General features: G+C 50.7%; 1 protein-coding gene across 1 annotated transcript in view; it reads left to right on the top strand.

Annotated features, from left to right (window-relative positions):
• PAPPA (pappalysin 1) overlaps window positions 1-22587 on the top strand; it is a 237510-nt gene that overhangs the window by 164853 nt on the left and 50070 nt on the right. Inside the window, exons 11-15 of the mRNA XM_027616550.1 lie at window positions 2112-2225; window positions 3129-3264; window positions 5507-5720; window positions 14268-14436; window positions 16694-16877. Of these exons, the coding sequence (XP_027472351.1) occupies window positions 2112-2225; window positions 3129-3264; window positions 5507-5720; window positions 14268-14436; window positions 16694-16877 (817 nt within the window). The remainder of the gene's footprint in view (window positions 1-2111; window positions 2226-3128; window positions 3265-5506; window positions 5721-14267; window positions 14437-16693; window positions 16878-22587) is intronic.

Raw genomic sequence — 22587 nt, 5'->3', positions numbered from 1 at the left:
GGGGAGGGGAACTTTGGCAAGAAACAGGTTTCAATACTTTTCAATGTTCTTAAAGCAATGAAGCTCATTTCTTAAAGGAAACATTACATGGCAGCTCAATATCTAAGACAGATGAGTAGAGATGCTACAGGTAAAGCAGTAGAGAATGAAGGAAGCAGATCTCACATCCTGACCCGCAGGCAGACACCTCCAAGGAATCCCTGAAAACCCATGACCTAATCCAGCATTCAAATGTCAAAGATAAACCAGGGTCTCCTTAAATGAGGCCAGCATGCCACTGCAGAACTTTCTGGGTGACTGATCTGTGATTCTCCAAAGCTGGCTAAGTGACTTATCTTCCTCTGTTTGGGGTTTCAAGAATGAATTGATGAAGATGCTAACAGTAAGGGACACTGGATGAAGCATACTTAGAGGACTCTGTATTACCTTTGCAACTTTTCTGTAAATATAAAATCACTCTCCAGTACAAAAAAAAAAAAAAAGCTCATTAAAAAAAAACACTGATGATTGCAGTTGTAGATTACAACACAAGTATCATGCATTTTATCTTGAGTTTGACTAGTGAATTTGATATATGACTTTTCTACTCTGTTTTTAATTCTTCTGTACTCATTTATAGGAATCTCTGGGCAATATATGGTCTTGCTTTGTGTGATTTTTTATAAATGACATCATATTGTGGTTGTCCATTTATACCTTGTTCCTTTTGTTTTTTGTTTTTACTCAGTGTTACACTTTTGCAATCTCTTCATTGATGTCTTGAACTCAGGAGTTGGGCTTCTGTTTTGAGTGGCCAGGACCCATACTGGACCTGACATTAAATATTTCTAGTATCATCCCTGTATAGGAATCTAATTCAGGCCTCTTAAGTCTTTTGCTGTATAGAAATCTGTCACATGAATATTTCGTACCTGATGCATCCCTTCCCCAACAGATGAACATATAAACTATTCCCGATCTTTTGCCACTACAAATATTGCTGGAATAGGTATCCTTGATCCTTGTATATAATTTTTTCTTTTTTTCCCTTTTTTGTTTGTTTTACATGTATGTTTACTATGATCGATATTAGATTATCTTTTGGGTTTTTTTTTTAATGGCTTTCAAGAGCCTTAGAGTTTGCTAGGTCAGCCTTTCTCAGGTGAGTATAGGGAGACCTGCCTGTGTCTAGGGTATAGGGAGACCCAAATCCACAGGGGAGTGTTGAGAGAGAAGCCACATTCAACGTCAGAGGGAAAACACAAATGTGAGCAAAAGGTTTGACCAATCTCTAGAACAAGCCAGTTGCTCCTAGCTTTTTCCATCATAGAACTTTTCTGTTTTCTACTGTACAGTTCCCAGTTGTGTATGATGGTGTGGTGCCTTGATGGACATCCACACTCATCGTCCACTGCAAGCTCCCCACGTCTGTCTCGTCCCACCGGTGCTGGGCGCATAACCATCTCCCAACAAACATGACTCCAATAAGAGAATGAACTGAGGAATGAAATGACATTTGGATACACAGTATGCACGCATACACAGCGCGCGCACACACACACACACGCACACTCTGTCTTTGGGGGATATGCCCATCCTATCCGAGTCTTTTCTCTGTCCTTAATACAGCTCTGAGCATAATGTACAGATTTATTCTAAAATGGCCTGCTTGCGATTCACGACTCAATGATATTTCACCCCGATCCTGCATTTTCTGCCACCTTCCCCAAGCTCTAAGAGTACCAGGCAGCTTAGCACACCCTAAGCATTCTCGATTTCTCCATTCCTCTGAGCCTTTTCTCCTGCTCCTCTGCACCCGCAGTGCCCTTCCCCTGTGTCCACTCTGTTCTTAAAGATCCAGCTCAGATGTCAACTCCTCCGGCATTTGCCCCCGTGAGCATTTCTCTGTCACCTTTGCCACCAAAACATGTTCTCTGTTCTGTCCTTCACAGTGTTGAGGACTCCCAGTTCTATAGTAGAATGTGGGCTCCTGGAGCCGACTCCAGTCTGTGCATCCCTGTTTTCTCCTGCGGTGCCCAGAACAAAATAGGTGGATAGTAAAGGCGCATCTAATTGAATTTAGTTCAACCGCTGAGACCCTCTAAAACATTTTTTTATTTATCTCTTCCCAGGTGTGTCGAACGAAGGTGATAGATCTCAGTGAAGGCATTTCCCAGCATGCCTGGTACCCTTGTACCATCAGCTACCCGTACTCCCAGATGGCTCAGACCACTTTCTGGCTCCGGGTAAGCCAAAGTTTTACGAGCCTTAGAATCTCCAGCAGTGGCCCCCAGGAAGCACCAACTCCTGTGACCCTTTTCACAAGATGGTTTGTCTCCCCACTGAGGGTGTTAATTGTAAGGACAGAGAACAAAACACTTAGCAGTAGGAGGCTCCCTGAAATAGAATCCCTTCATCGCGCATGGAATGCCCCTCGTCCTTCTTGTTTTGGCAAAGACTTTGGAAAACTTTTGTCTGCCTGGAACCTTCTATTCATCATTCAAGGCCTTTAAGATTGTCTTCTCGTCCTTGAAGTCTTAACTGATCCCCACAGAGAAGTGACTGTTCTCTCCCTTCTAGTCTTGTACATGTCCGGCCATCTGTTGGAAGGTGCTTGTCACATGGTATTATATCGCTGTCTTTAGGCCCATCTTCCTAAGGATTATGGATTGTGTTTGCACATCACTGACCCACTTTGAACTCCACAGTCTGCAGAAATGCAAGGGCTGGGTCTTACTTTGCTTTGTCTCCTTGATGCCTCTCACGGAGGCTAGCATGGAGAAGTGACAAATAATAGTAATACCTTTTTTTTGTGGTTTTAGGATGTGCCAGACACTTTGTTCCCATTATCTTACTGGAAACTTGCAGCCACTCTGTGATTGAGTTATTTACTTAATATATCACTTAGAAATGAGGGAACTTAGGCCCAGAGAGGCAAAGCGACCACTCCCTGTCACACAGCTCAGCAGGTGCAGAGCCAAGTTGGGACAGAGTTTCTGAACTTCAGAGCATGTGTTCTTCACTGCCTCCCTATTCCCATGATGGACCCATGACGAATGGCCCAGGCCCTGAAATGGAAGATGCTCCTTGAAACCCCTGCCCCATAGCCCGAGCAAGTGAGTGACCCTCCTGTGCCTTCTGCATTTCAGGCATACTTTTCTCAGCCAATGGTTGCTGCAGCTGTCATCGTCCACCTGGTGACTGATGGCACCTATTATGGGGACCAGAAGCAGGAGACCATCAGCGTCCAGCTGTTTGATACCAAAGATCAGAGCCACGATCTCGGTGAGCACGTTCTCATGCAGATGGCTCTTGGGACCGAATCTGCCCGGGGTGGTTCAAGGAGCAGCCGAGAGCTAGTTCTTCCTTCACCTTTCCTCTTTCTTGCTTCTCTGGCATTCTGCTTGCCTTCAAGTCAGGAGGCTTTTGTGTATCCAGAGAAGCCTGGATGTGGCAGATATGGGGATCAAGGGCCACTGTCCAAGTCCTCCCTTCAGGAGCTCCCTTCTGCCAGGCACCTTCAATCTCAGGCACCCCATCTGATCCTCAAAAGACCCCAGGAAGGAGACTGAGAAAAGGCCCTTTCTCCAGGTATCAGTGCCTGAGACCCCCAGGAGAGGCATTGAGAGACCCCGGGAAGAAAGGAGAGGAGCCAGGTCTTTGGAATCATGGCCATGGCTCTTTCCCCTGTACCCCGAGGCATCCCTTGTGCCCCACAGCGGCAGCCGTGTCTGCGCACCACCTGCGGGGCTCCCCGCGGGAGGAGGAATAAGGAAAGGCCGGGAGTGGGAAGGCAGGTAGAGAGCCAGGTCCTGCGTGCCAAGAAGCTGCCTCCGCACAGGGCTGGTGGGGAGGACGAGACCAGAGTTGTCACTTGCACACCCTTCTGCGCACCCACGTGTGCACGGGGCAGAGGGAAGAGCCCCAGCTCCGGAGCCAGTGGCCCGGGCTTCAGTCCTGTCCCTGCCACTCGCTCGGCTCGAGAAGGTGCACACTTCTCTGGACCTTGAAGTCCCTCATGTGGCATGTTGCTGTCCTCTTAGGCACGTTGGGGACAACGGTGCCACTTCATCATCAGAGCGAGATTGAGAGATATTCTATGAGCTGTCCTTAGGGCTGTTGTGCCGGTGTCCAGCACAAGACCCGGCCCTAGGAAAGTCCTGTTATCCGTCCCACATTTGCACTACACCTCCAGGTGTTTGGAATCCCAGGCCAGCCCTGAAGCCTGGGCTTCCGAGCTATGCATGCACCATTCCACAGAGAGCTCTGTTCGAAGCCCCGTATGAAGCCACCAGGCAAGGGGTCCTCACAGGGTCAAGCAGAAGCCAAGGGAGCAGGGAGAGGATTTTGTTTTGTTTGTATGTTTACTTATTTAGTTTTAGAGGCAAGGCAGGGGGACATATGAATAAGGAAAAGGAAAAAAAAAAAACCCTCTGGACTTATCTGGATTCCGGAGAAATTTCCCTAAATGAGAAGCAAATATTTTCCTAGCTGTCCTGGCACTGCAGAGAGCTCGGAGGCGTGGGGGGAGGTCCAGCTCCACAGAAGCTGCTGGGATCCCGTGACTCAGTGTCTGAGGCTTCCACGTGCCCGTCCCTCCCCGCAGTGTCCCCTGGCCTCTGGCCTCCGTATCCTGCCACCACCTGGGGAGCCTTTGCCGTTCTCAGGGACCAGAGAAGGGTGCCTTCTGGATGGGGAGCTGAACGTCCCCAACAGCGCAGGCCTGCCAGGATGTGCTTAGGATCAGCCCCAAGTTTAGATGCAGAAACTGCGTTTTAGGAGCTTGCCGGAGTCGCATCGTTAGGTAGGCTAAGTCGTGATGTGAACCGAGGTCCACCAGACACCAAAGGAGGTGTCCGTTTTTCCAACTCCGTCCCACCCCATCGTTCCCTTCCCGCTTCCGGGTGTGCCCCTCCTCTCTGCCCCCTGGGGACCTGTTCCCCATTCTAGAAAGAACCAGGGGCTTTGGGATGGGGCAAGCCTGGTCTACATGGCTGGCTGTTCTGGGCGCCTCTGGAAAACTACTTCCTGCCCTTGATTCCCAGCGTTACCTCTGCAGCCTGGCTACCGAGGTCCGGACCTCACAGGACTGCTGCTGGGTTCCTGGATTAAAAACGAGGGCAGCCTGTTGCTGTGAATGATTTGTACCATCTCTGTGGCTGCCTGGGAAGGCAGCCTGAAAACTAGCAGCTCAGGCCATCCAGCCCGAAGGCAATGTGGGAGGGTGGTGAGGGCCAGCCATGCTTGTGTGAGGGGTGGCCACTGGGGGAGGGAGAGAGGCTGTGGGCGCTAGGTGAAGGGAAAGCTTAGGGGGCGGGAGGCAAAGGGATTGGAAAGATTTGGAATCAAGAGAAAAAGGCAGACAAAGAAACTTTCAATCAAACTCAAAATCCCCACTGGCCACCCAATGGTGCTTTTGTGCAGTGACATGAAAGGGTCTGGGGGCTTCGGGAAGGGCCCGTTGGGGAGGGCGTGACTGGCCTTGAGTAATGAGCCTGGCCCCTCGGCCCTCTGTCTCTCCTGACAGGCCTCCATGTCCTGAGCTGCAGGAACAATCCCCTGATTATCCCTGTGGTGCATGACCTCAGCCAGCCCTTCTACCATAGCCGGGCGGTCCGCGTGAGCTTCAGTTCACCCCTGGTCGCCATCTCGGGGGTGGCCCTCCGCTCCTTCGACAACTTTGACCCCGTCACCCTGAGCAGCTGCCAGAGAGGGGAGACCTACAGCTCTGCCGAACAGAGGTAAGGGACCCGGGGTCTGATTGCCCTGGGCCGTTTGCTAGCCAGAAGCAGATGGAGGAATTCTGCAACTGCGTAGACATGCGTGTGGCTGTGAAAAGTCTGTGTGTTCTCCCTGCTCCATCGTCTGGCCTCTGGCCGCCTCCGCCTTTGGGCCTGGGAGGCCCACACGTCGTCTCTGGATTCCAGGGGCCAGGGAGGGAAGCAGGAACGCGCGCTGGTGGAAAGTCTCCCTCACCTGGCTCGCAGTCCCAGCGCTGACGATGGCTTGCTCGTGGGGTAAACATCACTTTCCCTCTCTGGGTCTCAGCATCCACATCTGGACAAAGAGAAGAGAGGTGGATTAACTCTCCTGCAGCTCTGAAATACTGGAGTAATTACTTAGGGGGATGGAGGGAGCCTGGTATTTGCTTCATCCCAGTTCCACCGCATTCCAGTGATGGGGAAATCTCTGCGTCTTCCCTAAACGCAGCTCCTGGCATCCCCTCAGTGGTCTCAGAGTCTCTGAAAATGGCGGGGCATCACTCCATCCGTGCCTCTGATCTGGTGGTGTTAATGCCCCTCGTCTGAAGCTAAGAGAGCATGGTGTTTCCTGGCAAGAATAGGAGTTTGGGTGATACTCTTACCTGGGTCTGAACGTGCCCCTTCTCGCCTGTGTGTCCATGACAAGTCACTTCACTTTTCCGAGTCTCGCTCTCCTATTTTTGAATAAACGGACAATAATATCTACCCCACCGGGGGGTCATGAGGGCTAAACGGTGCGCCACAGGTGAAGGTCCTCTTGCAGACCATGAGACACTGTGCCAAGGTGACGTATTAATACAGAATATTTATGGCCACTTTCTGATCTGATGGGGGTGCTTCTCTGCCTCGAACTCTGCATGACGCTCTTAGAGCTGGAGGAAGCTCTGGACATCATCTAGGACATCCGGAGTGTCCAAACTCCTGCATTACCCTCCAGAATTCTAGGGCCCCCAAAGGGGAAGGGCTGGTCCATGCTTGCACAGCACCTCTCAAGTTTGTTTAATGAGATCCAGAAGGAAACAGAGAGACTGAGGCAGGGATGAGGGTCTCGGTGGGCTCCCCCAGAGTGAGGCCCTCTGAAAGGCGATCCAGCCCTGCCCTGTGTACCTGGGAGCAAGGAGACGAAAGGGTTGGGGGGCTGGGGTGGGGGGGAGACACTGCCTTTCCCATGCCCCTGCCACCACAGGGGACACAAAAGGTGGTTGCAAAACCCACATTGTTTTGCACCCACTGTCTCTAGCTTCTGTTGTGCAAAGCCTGTTGCAATCCTTCGGAGGCAAAAGAGCTCCTTAAATATAAATATAAATATATTTCATACTAAAAGGGCTTTTTCATCCCTGGCTCTCCAGACTATAAAAATAAGTTGATTCTCAGAACCCAGGGAAACAGTGTCAATGGGAAATGTAAATCCATTAGACCTTTTCTGCAATGCTTTCTTTCCCGTCCTTAACCAGCCACCGGGACCACGGGCGAGTTGACGGAGGCCAACACTGGCTTCTTTGAATTCTTAATTAACAGTTCCTGTGCCCGAAGTAAACAGAAGTGTTTAACCTCAGAAACAAATCAATTGTTTAGCATTTGTTGAGTTCTTTGGTGGCAGAAGAGCACCAGGCGGGGACTCACTGGTTATATGAGTATGAGCCAGTCACTCCACCTCTCTGGGCCTCAGTGTCCCCATCCATGGGATGATGGTGATGGATTGGATGTTCTCTCTGGTTCCTTCCACTTCTGACATTCTGTGCTTCCCAAGAGCTGGGAGGGGTGAGAGGGTGGGGGAAGGAACCAACATGCACTTCATTAGCTTAGATCATTATTTTATTTCACGATCACACCTGTCCTGTGAGGTGTGGACAAGAGACAGTGAGTCAAGGCCATCCGGGCAGTAGGGAGGCAAAATCCTGCTTTGTCTGCCCCTGAAAGCTACGAGGTCCCCGTCGGAGCCAAGCACGTCCAGGAGAGAAGGGGACTTGTCCCGGCTGCTCATGTGTGAGCATTTAGTGAGGGGGATGCTGGACGTGAGGGGGCTGTGGCTCTGAGGGCCTCCGTGGCTCGGTCCTGAGCGTGGACCTGGCTGAGATGGGCTGAGCCCCCAGTGTCACAGCTGCGGGGGGGGGGGGGGGGACTGGGGGCTCCTCCTGAATGCTCCAGGGGACCGGGGGTGAGGAAGGAGGAGCTGCTCCTGGAGAGCGGAAGAGGCACACACCCAGTCAGGACTGCACAAATGTGCAAATGCATTAAAACAAGCAAACCGGGAGGAGGGAAAAGAAAAATAAGCAACAACTGTAAAAAGCCATGGGATGTTTTTCTTTATTCTCAAAACACCAAGGTAAATAGCATGACTTTTTATAGCACACATTTCAGCTGGCTCTGGCAGAAACAGCCCACTTGCCTCTCAGCTGTTTCCCAGGTAGTGAGAGGGGCCGACCTCGCCTCCCCAGCCTCCAGCCCTCCGCCCCTCATCGCCCATCCCCACTGGTCCTCTTTCTTGCTGCCTCTGTGCCTTCCCTGCCATCTCCACCTGCTCAGCCTCCTCTCCCACCCTTTGCCCCTTCCCGTCTTCATTCTCCTCTCCGGAGAGCAGCGTGATACCTAGTGGGCTGCCCTGGGAGGAGCATCACTACAGCAAAGTCAATCCGGGTGGTGTGTTCTGACCTAGATTCAAGGGTCTCCAGGCCCCGTGCAGCACTTACACTAAATTCAGAGGCCCACGAAAACAGGATTGGGTTTCAAGGGAGAGGTCCAGCGGAGAAATTCTAGCCAAATCCCAGCGCCACACCTAGGGGAAGGGGGAACGGGTGGGGGGCTTAGCGATGGTGGCGAGGAAGATAAGAGGCTTCCTCGGTGAGAAAAGCAACAATCTTGGATTGAGGCTCCTGTGTGTGTGTGTCTCTCTCACACATGTACACACATACGTACACACACACACACATGCACACACACTATCCTGTGGTTCTAAACAGATTGACCAGCTTATTATAATGGGCCATGTGCTTACACAATTAGTAAACTCCCTTCCTCTCTCCCTACCCTCCCTCCCTCCCTCCCTCCCTCCCTCCCTCCTTCCTTCCTCCCTCCTGCCCCCTTTATTGTTTGCATTCTTTCTCCCTCTACCTCAAACTCTTCCCACTTCCCTATGCCAGCCCACCCAGAGAAGGGCAGTTCTGACAGGGAGCTAACTTTGAGAAAGCCAGCTCTAGGAGGAAATAAATTCTTCGTGTGACCAGATTGAGTCCTTCCAGCCAGTGTGGACTTAGACTGGGCGGGGTGGGGGTGCGGGATGGTGCCTACAGGAGCCCATGCATGAATATCCATCCCATGACATGACTATATAGGAAATTTGCATATGAGATTTGGAACCCAGAAAGAAGCTTCTCACGGCCAGAGACCACAGGCTCCCCCAAGTTATCCAGCCCACAAGGGGATCAGCACCTCTCGGAACACCTGTTGGGAGTTGCTGGTCTGGGGGATGCGCCGGCAGATGGAACTGTGGTGCCTGAGCACATGTGTCTCTTTGACTGGACCAGATGCTCCTGATTCTTCTCCAAGATGTTGTTCAACTTCTACTCCCAACAGGGTTCTCCTGGAGTTCCTCTGCTTCCGCATCCTTGTCAATAATTGGGATTATCAAAATATATTTCTCCCCCTCCCCAAGGGCTCTGAGATTATATACCTCTGTTGTTTTGTCTTCATAAAACTGTGGTCCCTGGAAGCTGGGAGGCCTCTGACAGGTTATCTGGTTCTGCATTCTCATTTGAGGTCCCAGCAAGGGACGTGAGCTCCCCAAAGCCACCCAGCCACTCAGCAACAGAATTGGCATTGAAATTCACTTCTCGGGCCCCTCTTTGTCAGAAGCTTCAAGACTGCTGTCACATAGGCCAGATAAGACCACAAATAACTTGTGTTTAGCCCTCCTTAATCCTCTTCTTTAATTAGTCGCCAACATTTAACTACCAGGAGTGTTCACAGTAAAGACATCGGCAGATCTGGAGACACGGTGGGGCCGGTGCCTGGGGGCCACCTGGGCCAGGAGTGACCCCCTGCCACTCTGCCGGCCACCCTTCCCTCCCTCGGGAGCCCCAAGAGAGCTCGCCGCCATCCTGACCCTGCAGGCCTTGACTTTGCCTCATCGCCACTGGGCAACCGCCTCACTGGCTCCTTGGATCCCAGGGTACAAGAGCCTTCCAGGATCCCTTCCAGCAGTCGATGCATTCCTGGGCAGAAAACAAGGAGTCCTATCTTGATCATTCTTTCTCAGTCTTACTTCCCAGGGACCCTGCAGCGCTCCTACCAAAGAGCATCTTCCCTCCCTTCCCGGTGGGGACATGCTGTCTTCTTCGCTGTCCCCATCTGAGCAACCCAGAGTGACTTATAAACCACCTTCCCGTTATCATTCCAGCTCTCCCACCCCCACCCCATGGTGTAGTTGCCGCAAAGGGGCAGGGCGCAGGAGTTAAGCCTAGAGTCAAGGGACACAGCCAGCAGTGGGACCCTCACCAGCCCTTTACCACTGGTCTTCTGTGTTCTGGTTGAGCACCGTCCATCCTTTCTGCTGTGCATGGCTGGGGGCCAGTGCCCTGTGCAGTGGGGACAGCAGTGGGGAGATTGGCTATTGAATCACTTGAGGATATGCCTCTAGGTGGAACTTGAGTCTGTAAGTAAATAAATTAAATATATAAATAAATAAAATAAAATAAATATATGTGTGTGTATATAAATATATATATACACATACATACATATATATATGAAGAAAAGACAATTTATAAATATCTCATCATCTTTGTATAGGGGGAGGGTGTCCCCATCTTTGCCCAGGTCTGAGAATTTCGTTGATAAAAGTAACTATGTCCCTTCCCCCATCCCTCATATCATCCAACTTCCTCCCTCTGAGAAGTGGCTTCTTTTTTTCCTTCTTTTATTATTTTTGTTGCTCATCACTGATATAAAATCCTTCCCCCATTTTTTTTTTTTTTAAATGAAGCTAGAGGCCTTTCTTTTGTTTTCCTTGTTTTTGTGTTTCAGCCACGACAGGGCTCTGTCCGGGAGGTATTTGGGAGGGGCACTTGGGGTAATGTTTATCATTTTTGGACAGTGTGTTCACACAACCCTCGCAACTTAATGGGAAAGCAAAGAGAAGAGCAGAGGCTTAGGGGACAGACAGGCAGAACTTACTGGCGTTCTGTCCACATGGAGTGGACAGGCAGCTAAGCTCACTGAGTCTCACTTTCCTCTTCTCGAAAATGGGAGTAATCGTACTGTCTCAAGGAGTTATGGTGAGGATGCTAGCCAGGTGATACGGGTAAAACACAGTAACTGATAGCGGGTACACATGACCTTCTTTCCCCGTTTCTCCTTGTTTTCAAGCCTGTAAGCCAGGCACACACAGATGTGCTGAAAAAGCAGGGATGCTCCAGTCCCCACAGTGTGTTCTGGACGACACTAGTCCAGATATGTCCCATTGGACAAGGTTATCAGAGTTTGGAAAATGTGTGTCATAGCACCTTCTGGAAATCCACAGTGTGCCTTAGAACACTCAAGGTTCTGAGAAGTCCTGCAACTGAAAAAAAAAAAAAAAAAAGCTGACTTATTAATCTAGTGCTACCCCATTCTTTGGACCATGAAACTTTTTGGTCAAATAATTCATGTGACCAGGGGTATTTTCCTTCTACAGCAGAGAGCCAGAATAGAGAAACCCTCCAACTTTTCTTGCAGCATCATAGTTTCCAAAGTATTTCTCACACATGGGCCCTTCGATTGTACAAACATGCTGAGCTCCATTCTGTCCTGGACCTTTGTGCATGCTCTTTACTCTGCCTGGGATTCCGTCTGCCCCAGACCTTTGCATGGCTTACCCCTTCATTTCATATAGGTCTTACTTCAGATGTCCCTTTCTCATGGAGGCTTCCTTCCCTGACGCATCTGCACACGGTGTCCTCCCCCCAACCTCCAACAGTCATCCTCTATAATTTCACCTTTAGTGCCCTCTCTGAGCACATGACTATCTGAAACAGGGTTCTTTATGACTTTTCTGGGGTGCATGTCCTTTCTCCTCAAATTCACAGGTGGCAGGCATCTTCTATGCATCCCCAGTATTTAGAACAGTACAGCAAGGTCCCTCTTGAAGGTCTGTTGAGTAGATGAATGAGTGGCTGACATGCCACCCTGTTGACACTCTTGAGAAAGAAATTGGCTTATTACTTCCATTTTGCAGATGGGAAGACTGAGGCTCAGCAGATAATGTAACTTTCCAAGGTTAAACAATTGGTAAACGACTTTCCTGGGGTAGGGCTCGGGTGTGCCCAGTTGCTAAGCCCTGTGCCCTTTCCATTTACATCAAATCAGTTTTTTTCAGTTTATTCTTTTTCTTACGAAGAACATTAATGTGCAAAGAAATGGGGGGGGCGGGGCGCAGGTACATGCTGCTTCTCCCTTCATGGCCCCACTGCCCAGGGCAGCCCGGAGCCCCCTGGTCTTCATCCCAGGAGTGCAGAACAAGCATAGCCACACTGGAAGGCATAGGTCAGAGGACCAGCTTGGGAGCTGGTAGCTTGTGGAGCAAATCTATTTAAATCGGAACCATGTGGCTCTTCGCCCCCAGCGTTAACACACCATGAACAGATGCATCGTGTGGTGTCAGAGCCCTTGTGTTGACTCCACAGTTTCCCTCTTGGAGGCCTCCCAGTGGCACAGGGCACAGAGCAGGGGAGGCTCTCAGGGGCGGGAAGGGGGGCGGAGAATCCAGTATCTCCGCAAGTGTCACTTTATCCCTCTCCCGGTGCCTTTCAGAAGGGGGTCGTGCGGAGAGGCAAAGCCCACATCGGTATGGGTCCGAGACCTAAATCGAATGCTCCCCTTTTCTGAGTATTTGAAAAAAAGGGAATTTGTATGGAGGCTTTTAGCTTCACCCCCACCCCAACTGGGACTCTCAGCAGGCTTCTGAGCAGAGGAGAAAGCATGGGGATGAGTAACCATCTTCCTGTGAAGCCCCCTGCAGGGTATCCTGAAATGGGCACCCCGAAAGCAAATGGGGACTTCCTTCTGAAGCTGGTTTGGCCACCAGTTGCTCGCCATCTCCTAGCTCTGTGTGCATACCGTGGGGCGGGCGTTCCCCTAGCTCTGTGTGCATACCATGTAGCAGGCGTTGGTGTAGAAAAAGTCAGGGAGGCAAAGGTTAGAGAAAACTGCCCCCAACACGCTTTCACTGTTCCCAATCAACGTCTCAACCTCCTCCAAGTGCTTTAAGAGCTATCGCCCGACACTGCCACCATTTAGGAAACACCCACTGCGTGCAAAGCTTCTTTATTGCAATGCAGAGTATACCAAGATGAAACAGGCATTATCTCTACCCTCAGGGAAGTTCCAGTCCAGGTGTGGGGCAAGGTTAACAACAAGGACTTTGGAGTCACACGTCTGGGTGGGAACTTAAACAAGTAACTTGATCTCCCTGGTCCCTGATTTTTCCAACTATAAAATGAATAACACTTAGCTCATAGGGGTGTTGTGAGGATGGAGTGAGCTCATGTACATAAGCAATCGGTGAATAGTCACTAATGTTACTGAGTGTCTGTGTAACAGTAACATGAGGGGAGAGATCATCTAGCACAGGGATTTTGGATTTCCATTTCTTTAAGGATTAACACACATTCCGGCACATGGTGGGTACCCAGGCCCTGTGCTGTCAATGCATGAAGCGTGAGGCCCGTGAGAGAAAGGAGGGCAGGAGGCCTGCCAGGGAGCCCCCCTGGGGACACGGGGAAGCTTCCTGTAGACATTTACGTGGAGGTTGGACTTGAAGAGTGGGTAGAATTCAAATTGGCAGGAAGATTAGAACGGCAGCTATAGCAAGAAGCAAGGCGTGATCGCTATACAACCTTACTAACAATTCATAAATCACTTTATAGTTTATAAAAGACTTCTACCTTCAGCATCTCCGTTGAGTCTCATGGCCCTATGGGTCGGCCCAATTTGAGTGTACTCTGAAGCTCAGGGAGGGGACGTACCTTGCCCAACGGCACACAGCTTCTAGGTACTAGAGCATAGACTTGTTTACACTATTAGCTACCCCTTACTGAGTGTTTTTTATGGGCCGGGAATTCTGCTCTGTGCTGTTCCTGCCCTCTGCGCTGTGATGCTCACCGCACCCCTCAGAAGCAAGTACTACCACCAAATACAAAGAGGCTATCGTTCAGCTCGGCGCCTGGCGCATAAGAAACTCAGTGACTACTTGCTGCCATCGTGATCCCTATTTCACAGATGGAAAACCTGAGCTTCGGCAAGGTTTGAAGATTCACAACACATCCCACTTGCTGCAAGACTTGAACCCTGGCTTATCTGCCTCCACAGACTGCCCTGTGATCAACGTTGCTGCCTACAGAGCTTTCTTCGCCAAAGCCAGCCCCTCTTCCCCTCCTCTGTCTCAGCCTCCTGGAATCCCGGAGGGGGATGCGTCAGCTTTGCTCTTCCCTCTGGCATGTGGCAGGCTGGCAAGGAAGCCCCCTCTTACCCCCTTGTTGCTTTCCTCCCCAGCTGCGTGCACTTCGCGTGTGAGGCTGCCGACTGCCCAGAGCTGGCCGTGGAGAACGCGTCTCTCAACTGCTCTAGCAGTGACCGCTACCACGGCGCCCGGTGCACCGTGAGCTGCCAGACGGGCTACGTGCTCCAGATACAGCGGGACGACGAGCTCATCAAGAGCCAGGTGTGCGCAGGTGCTGGGCTCAGAGCCCCTCTTCGGTCCCCCAGGGCGGGGCGGGGGTGGGGTAGGGCGGAGAGGCTGGCTGACCAGGTGTTGAGCATCTCACAGGGTGCCGCCACCCAGCAAATACTCAATAAATACGTGTTGATTGAATGCATCAATCCATGAATCTGGAATTTTCAAGACCAGGGTTTGGTGCGGAATAGTGTTCCATCCATACAGCATGTATCAGGGTCTTTGTTGGGGTTGTAAGTGTGGAAAAGCACGTGCGGAGCACTTGGAAAGGAAACCCTCACAGGCTGAGCTCCGCTACAGTGGAAGGGGCTGCTTTAGAAAGAGGTGAGCGCTCTGTCAGTGAGGTGTTCACTCATTCACTGTCATTGTAAAACAGATTGCAAAACATCTGTTCGCCAGGGACCAGATGCTGTAGTAGGTGCTAGAGAAAAAAACAGATGTCACTAAGATAAACCTAGGCCCTCCTCCCAAGGAGGGCTGTTGCCGGGAGCGGGCAAGGAGTGAGTCATGACCTCTCAGTGTGATAAACGCCCATCTAGGCAGGTGCCGGGTGTGGTGAAAGCCCAGGGGGACTCACCCTGGAAGAAGTGGCTTGAAAACAGAGAACCAGATAGATGGATGGGCACAGGGGTGTGTGTTGGGGGTGGGGTAAGAAATGGGTGCTCTGGGCACAGGCAGAAATGGTAGGAGGAAGCCTGTGGCTGAGAAGAGAGCACACCACAGACAGTTATTCCACCCCCCACTCCGCCCCCCCCCCCCCCGCCGAACTCACCCAAGCAATGAGGCTGGAGGGGCCAGCAAGGTCCACCAGTGCACGGCCCTGTTCGCTTGGCCAGGAAGTTTGAGGTTCATCTTTAGGGCTACAGGGAGCTTTTGAAGACAGTGACGTGGTCGGATCACGGTTGACCAAGATCCTTCTGGCTGCCCGCTTGGGTGTGGCTCGGCGTCCAGCAGTGAGACCCATACCGGCGAGAGCCCTCTCAGGTCATCGTAGTTGCTCACAGAGGAGGGCAGTGTCCGGCACGAGGGCCATGGCAGTGGGTGGATTTGAGATGCGGCAGAGTGTTGCTTCAGCCAGATGCTGCTGTGGGGTCTCAGGGTGGGGGGTTTGGGGAGTGGGGCGATGAAGCCTGGAGATCTGAGGGTTCCAGAGCTCGGTCACTAGACACAGCCTTTCCCGGGGCCCTGCTGCCGGGCTTGCCCTTCCTGATGCAGACACACAGGGACACTCTTTGCGGCTAGGGAGGCCGCGGTACGGAGCTTCTGGGCTGGAACAGAGTCCCGCTGGAGGGAGCTCCGGGGCCCTCAATTGCTTGTCTTAGACACCTACTTCCTTGTGTTTGACATGGCAGGTCTGAACTCCTGCGGAAACAATTAGGCTGTTTTGGCAGGGAGGGACCTCTGCTCCCTTTGATGTGTGCTCAAGAGGGGAAAAATGTCCTTTGCTTTTAAAATCCCAGATCAACATTTGGCATCCCCAATCCCCTGGGATCTGGCGGCTTCCTCCTTGAATGGCAGCCTGTGGGCTGCCCACGGCGGTCCCTCCCTTGGCTCTGAAGCTCGGCCTCGCCCCTCCACCCACGCACCCCTGCCATCTTCTGGTTTGGTTCAAATCCCTGTCGACCCTTTTCGCTTTTCCCAGGCTTGTTCTGTCCTCACGTCTACCTCTCTCAACTATCTCAGGGCAGGGCGGGGCTCTTAGAGCCATCCTGGGGTAGAGTGCCAATGCAAGAGCTCGAGGAGGGAAAGGGACTTGCCCAAGGTCTCATAGCACAGAGGACAAACATCCGGGCCTCCCGTATCCCAGGCCAATGCCCACTCGGTGCCAAACGCTGCAAGGAGTACCTGTTACCTCCTGCAGAGCCAAGAAAAGATATGACAATCGAGAGCCAGTGAACCACCTTGTGCATTTTTCACAGGCTAGTTCACGAAAGAAGTCATCAGGCCCCAGGAGGTCTGAGCCTCGAGATTCTCATCAGCCAGCACCATGGGAATACTGATCTGGGAGGCTCTGCAGGGAGCAGTTAGGAGTGCGGCCGTGTCACTTGGAGCTAATCAGTGTCCCTGAGCCTCAGTGTCTGCATCTGAAGAATGGGAACTGAGATACCTAATTCATTAAAAGCCGATTACAGTTCAATGTGGATCTCCTGGGGCCAGGATGAGACTAGCGGGGCTGGGGTGGGGGGAGAGGTGTTCCCCACATTTGGTGTTCAGTGTGCTTATTGTCCCCACCTCTGCCTTCCAGGTGGGACCCAGCGTCACAGTGACCTGCAGGGAGGGCAAGTGGAACAAGCAGGTGGCTTGCGAGCCGGTGGACTGCGGCGTCCCAGACCAGCATCACGTCTATGCCGCGTCCTTCTCCTGCCTTAAAGGCACCACCTTTGGCAGCAAATGCTCCTTCCGATGCCGTCACCCAGCGCAGCTGAAAGGTATGGAGGAGGGCCTTGGGCTGGGTTTGCCCTGCTTGCTCTGTGGGAAACCCGGAGGCTGCTTCCAGGCCCTCCCCTGGGTCTCAAACACCCAGGGTCGGGTGGGCTTTTATCTGCTCTTCTGATTTCCCTCCACCAATGGAGGGAATTTACGTGCACTGCCTTGCTGTACAGCCAAGGAGAAAGTAGAGTGTGGATAATAAGATGGTGAAATGCCCTCTAGGGTCCTTGCAAGTCTTACAGAAGAGAGAAGGGAAGGAATGGAGGGGGGAAGGGAGAGAAAAATGAAAAGAAAGTAACATTTGGAACTGGCTAGGATTAGGGCCCAGTAAGCCCAAGAGATATGTTTTAGGATTATTGCTCTGTTCCCAGCGGAGGACATGGAGCCTCAGAGATGTTAAAGAGCTTGCCCAAGGCCACACTCTCCAGGGTGGGATCCACGTGGGGGCCCAGGTGTGTCTTTCACAAAAGCCACTGTTCCTCTTTAGGAGGGATCCGCTAGGAGGGGAACAGTTGTGGGCAGGAACCCTTGCTGGGGATCTCCTGGGCAAGGCCCTGGAGTGTTGGGGTGAGTGAGGCAGAGTCAGGCATACTGGAGAAGAAGCTGGCCTGGCTGACTGAGGATGTCAGGACCAGAAGGGTTCTCAGAGCTCGGGTCAAATAACTGATTATTTGGAAACATGGTAAAACCGAGGTCCAGTGAGAGGGAAGAAGGAACTTGGAGAAAATCACAGAGCAAGTAAGTGGTATTTCTAGAACGAACGCTCTTGGCTTCCAGTCAGAATACTGGGGGTTTGACATGACGTGACATGATCTCCAAGTTATGATGGTTCGACTTGCAATTTTTTGATGGTGTAAAAAGCAGCGTGCTTTCGGTAGAAACCATACTCTGAATTCTGAATTTTGACCTTCTCCTGGGCTGCCGATATGTGGTCCAACACAGCCTCAGGGTGCTGGGCAGTGGCACCTCGCCGCTAATACCCAACAACCATTCTATCTGCCACTTTCAGTAGAGTAGTCAATAAATTACATGAGGTATTCAGCTCTTGATTATAACACAGGCTTTGCATGAGACAATTTTGCCCCACTTTGTAGGCTACTGTAAGTGTTCTGAGCATGTTTAACGTAGGCTGGGCTAAGCCAGGATGTTCAGTAGGTTAGGAATACAAATGCATTTTTTGACTTGCAATGTTTTCAACTTATGATGAGTTTATTGGGATGTCACCCCATCATATGTCGAGGAAGATCTGTATACCCATTTCTCAGAGGTGCCAGAACATTCTCCTTTCCTTGTTTTATGAGAGGGAACATGGTCCCTTTATCAGATATCCAAAATGATACCTTAATCAAGCACGGGTCCTACCTCAGATGTGTCCGACCATCAAGCAAAGGTCCCTCCATCATTCTACTGAGTAGGAATAATGGACTCCCATGGGGTGTTGGGGGGTAGGGAGCAGCAGGTCTATGAATTCCCTTGAACTTAGATGTAATATTATGTATTCCTGAGTTTCAGGCATTTTGATGATTGGAGAGGGTCAATAGTTTCCCCAAATTTTCAGGGGGATGCAGAACTCCCAATGATTACTGGACATGAGTTCCTGGAGGGCAGTGGCAATGTCTAATCCATTTTCCCATCGCTGTCAGCAAGCCCGGAACCTGCCCTTAATAAAACTTAATAAAGTGTTTTGACTGGATGGCTGGATAAATTGATAAAAGTAATACCACAGGAAATGTTTCTTTTAAGAAGTAAATGAAAGACCAAGTAATCTCCCTATACTACTCCAGAAGAAAAACAGGAAGCACTCATGGGATTCAGCCTTTAGGTCCCCTCATTTTTAACCCAATGTGATTTGAATACAGAAACTATAGACACTTCAGGTGAGGTACTCTAAAGACGTAGGCTGGAGAGAGGTGAAGAGATAGTGGAAATTGTAAGCCCTCCACCTTTCAGGCTTTCCGAGTCCCTCCCGTGGCCCAGATGTGGGGCATGTTCATGACTCCAGACCAAGAAATCACACTTCTCCTCTCAAACAGAGACCTTTGGGAAGGAGGGGTGTGTAAATTAGCATTGATTATTAGAACCCCCACTGTGGCTTAAAATTATCTTTTTTTTTAAAAAAAAGATTTATTTATTTTGGAGAGAGAGAGTGAGAGAGAGCGTGCGAGTGCACATGCATGCGCTCACACGTTGGGGGGAATGGGCAGAGGGAGAAGAAGAGAGAAAAATCTCAAGCAGACTCCGCACTGAGTGTGGAGCCTGACACAGGGCTTGAACTCACAACCCTGAGACCATGACCTGAGTCGAAATCAAGAGTCGGATGCTTAACTGACTGAGCCACCCAGGCGCCCCTGCTAATAATGATTCTCAGTCAAAGTGATTCAGACCCTTCTGCTTCTCTGCTGACTGTGATGGAAGGGGGGTGACCCTGCTGTGGGGGCGAGGCCCCAGAGGGACCATCATTTTGATCATTGTTAATCCCAACTTTGTTCTTCCCTTGAGAATACAGAGAAGCCTCTCTCCAGTGGCCACACTGACCCACTAGGACCCACTGGCATTTCATGCACCTTGGTTGTCAGCATCATCTGGTGCTCAATCCCAGATCCAATGCTTCTCCTTGGGTCTGCAGGCAGCAAGGACTGGGTGAAGGACCCACTACCTCTCTCTTGAACTTGTTAATGCCCCCCCTTCTCAAGCGAGGGGGTAAAGAGGTGAACAACACAACTTTTTTCCTCCATTTTTTGTTTGCTTCCCTTTCCTCCCTTCATTTTGCTTTTGCTAGCAGCATAATTGAAGCAAAAAGAGCACTGTCTTTAGAATCAGACAGACTAGGATTCCACTCCTGGCTCTGCCCCAACTGTTGATCTTAGGAGAGCTACTTCATGGCTCCAAGCTTCAGTACTCTCATCTGTAAAATGGGCTGGAGGACGGCTCACATTGAAGGGTCAGGTTGAAGCCTTGAAAGAGAAGGTATGTGTGTGATTCCAGAGCCAGAGAAAGTGCTTAGCGAATACTGACCTTCCCCAAGGGGCGCCCCTTGTGAGAACCTTGTGCCATGGCCTCTCTCCCAGCCCTGACCTCTGTCTCGTGGAGGCCTTAGTCCTGGGGGCTGTGGAGACATGCTCCCTCGTCCACGCTCCGTCCAGGACCCGGAGGTTAAGCGTTGGCAGCTAAGCAGCCAGCACCCAGGACAAGCAGTTACAGGTAGCCCCCTGGCAACTGGTATAATGTGGGTAACCCCCCCCAAACCCACTCCCCCTTCTATTCCCAGTGAGGTTTTTTTGAATATCCCCACTTTCACTTAAATTCTGAGCCCTCTTCAAGATGTATGCAAAATATCCTGCAAACTCACAGCCTTAGAGTTCCTTCTGCCAAAGCACTTTACCAAGTGAGCCCCACCAGCACAGAAAGAAGCTACAGAAACAGGGGGAGAATACATTCTCAAGTTCAACAACAACAACAAAACTTCAAAGTCATAAATGTTTAATTAAAGGGCTGAACATGCCACATTACTTATATCACCTCGTCAACCTCAACTCAGCTGTGTTGGGTGCACTTGATATTCAGTGTGGAGTGGGGCTTCCAAAAAGCAAGTGTGCCTTGGAGTGCCAGGCTGGCTCAGTTGGAAGAGCATGGGGTTCTCGGTCTCGGGATTGTGAGTTCGAGCCCAGTGGTGGGTGCAGAGTTTACTTAAATAGGTAATCTTAAAAAAAAATAAATAAAGTAATCACACCTTCCTCTTACAAAGATCTTTTTAAAAGACCCATTGTGTGCTTCTGGCTTTTGTTGGCTTTTCTGCCTGTTTTGCTTCTTTAACCTCAGATTGAAAACTCAGCCTATTCACTTGTTTCCAGAGGATACCCAATACCATTGAGCTCTTCCTGATTTCTCAGACTTTACCAAAGACAAGGATGTGAGCTGGGGGGACACCCAGCATCTCTCCCTGCAGAACCCTGTTATGACTTCCCTCGCGGTAGAGATTGCACATTCTCTCTTCTGTCTCAGGAGGAGACCCTTCCTTCTGTCTCAGAAGCAGGTGGCCAGGCCCTGGAGGGCCCCAAGGGTCTCATCAGGGCATCTTCTCCACAAAAACAGGGTCATCCCCTCACCCCAACAGAAATGCTCATACAGCTCCTAAGAGAACGCTGCTTTCTCCCTCTGTCACCTTAGTGTTTGGGATGGTGAGGGTCCAGGACGTCACTGAGTCCAAACCACTGCTGAGTGCTGATGGGAGACCACTACTCAGATTCTGCCTGGGGACTTGAGGTTCACAGTAGAGAAGGGACTTGTCCATTATGAGACCACTTTTCGATGTGACCAAGGCTAAGATGTCATCTCTTAAATAATTCTTCCCATCTCTCTCACTCCTGCTCACACTGAGCAGTTGCCCAAGTTTACAGAGTCAAATCTGCTCTTACTTGGTGTCTCAAAAGCCCTTTAACCTTTCCTAAAGTCTGTCCCTCAATCCAGAACCCCATCAAAGTCTGGAACGTCAAAGCTGGGAGGAGCCCAGGGGTCATCAAGGCGAATCATTTGATTTCACGATGGGGAAACTGAGGCCCAAGAGAGGAAGTCATTTACACAAGGACACATAGGAGTTACTATTAGCACTGGGGCAGGGGTCCTGACCCTGGAAATGGTACCCCCTTGCTAGGCATGCCATTCCCACCTATCTGGTGAAATCATCTAACTCATGTCTGCCATCGGCATTCGCAAGCCTCTTCTTCATGGCAGGTGTCCGGCGTTGCAGACTCCTCTCTCTCCTCTTGGGAAGGTTTCCATCACTTATTCCTGACTGTGACTGCATCTGACAACAGCCTCTTTCCTTTGAGCCTAACATGTGGAATGACAAATGGGACCCCTTGGTAAAGAAATTTAGAAGTGACGGGCACCATTCTGGACAGTGGCAGGGGGAGGTTCTGAAATCTTATTGTATGACCAGTTCTTGATTTTGAGATACTCTACTCGTCCAAATTCTCCTGATTCCATGAGATGTTCTTTGGCTGTGCTCATGGATAGAGGCTGTGTTGTGGGATCAAGAGAGCACTTAGGAGTCAGGCAGACCTGAAGGGAACCCCGACTCTAGATTGAGGGAACTCATGTTCCCTCCTTGGGGACTCAGTTTTCTCACCTACAAAATGGGGTTAGTGACAAATTGGGTTATTAGGAGCGTCAAGCAGATGGCCCTGGTAAGTCCTGCCTCATGGGCTGAATTATAAACAGCCCCATTAACAGCCTTCCTTTCAGACATTTAGGGGGAGAACTGGACAAGTAAACGATCAAGATATAACCTGATTCACCCCCGCTAGAGCTGGGAGAATCCAGTTTGACTGAACAAACGACATATCTTCTAGGACTGCCAAGCCCAGCTCTGATTTTCTCTTTGACTCCTTGGAGTCCGAGAGCCTAGCAATGTGCCTTCAGGACTAAAATTGGCAGAGGTTTGCATGCTTCTCTTTAACGGGTCCATCTCTTCTACCTCGGTTTTTCCTTCTGACTTGCTACAGCCTGAGTGCTGGGTGAAGTTCCCGTTGGCTATTGTTGGGAAAACAACCATCCTGAAATCCTTGACATCCTCATTTCCTGCCTCACCTGGCCCTGGACCTTGTACACAGAGACCTCTTTACACGTCCTTCTTCCTCTTCCTCTTCTGTAACTTCTGTTAAGGTCTATTTCCCATCAAGAGCAATGAAACTGAATCTCCTCCCAGTT

This window comes from Zalophus californianus, chromosome 13, assembly GCF_009762305.2.
Source record: "Zalophus californianus isolate mZalCal1 chromosome 13, mZalCal1.pri.v2, whole genome shotgun sequence".
In the NCBI taxonomy this organism is placed as follows: domain Eukaryota; kingdom Metazoa; phylum Chordata; class Mammalia; order Carnivora; family Otariidae; genus Zalophus; species Zalophus californianus.
This window is presented reverse-complemented; position numbering and strand designations above follow the sequence as displayed.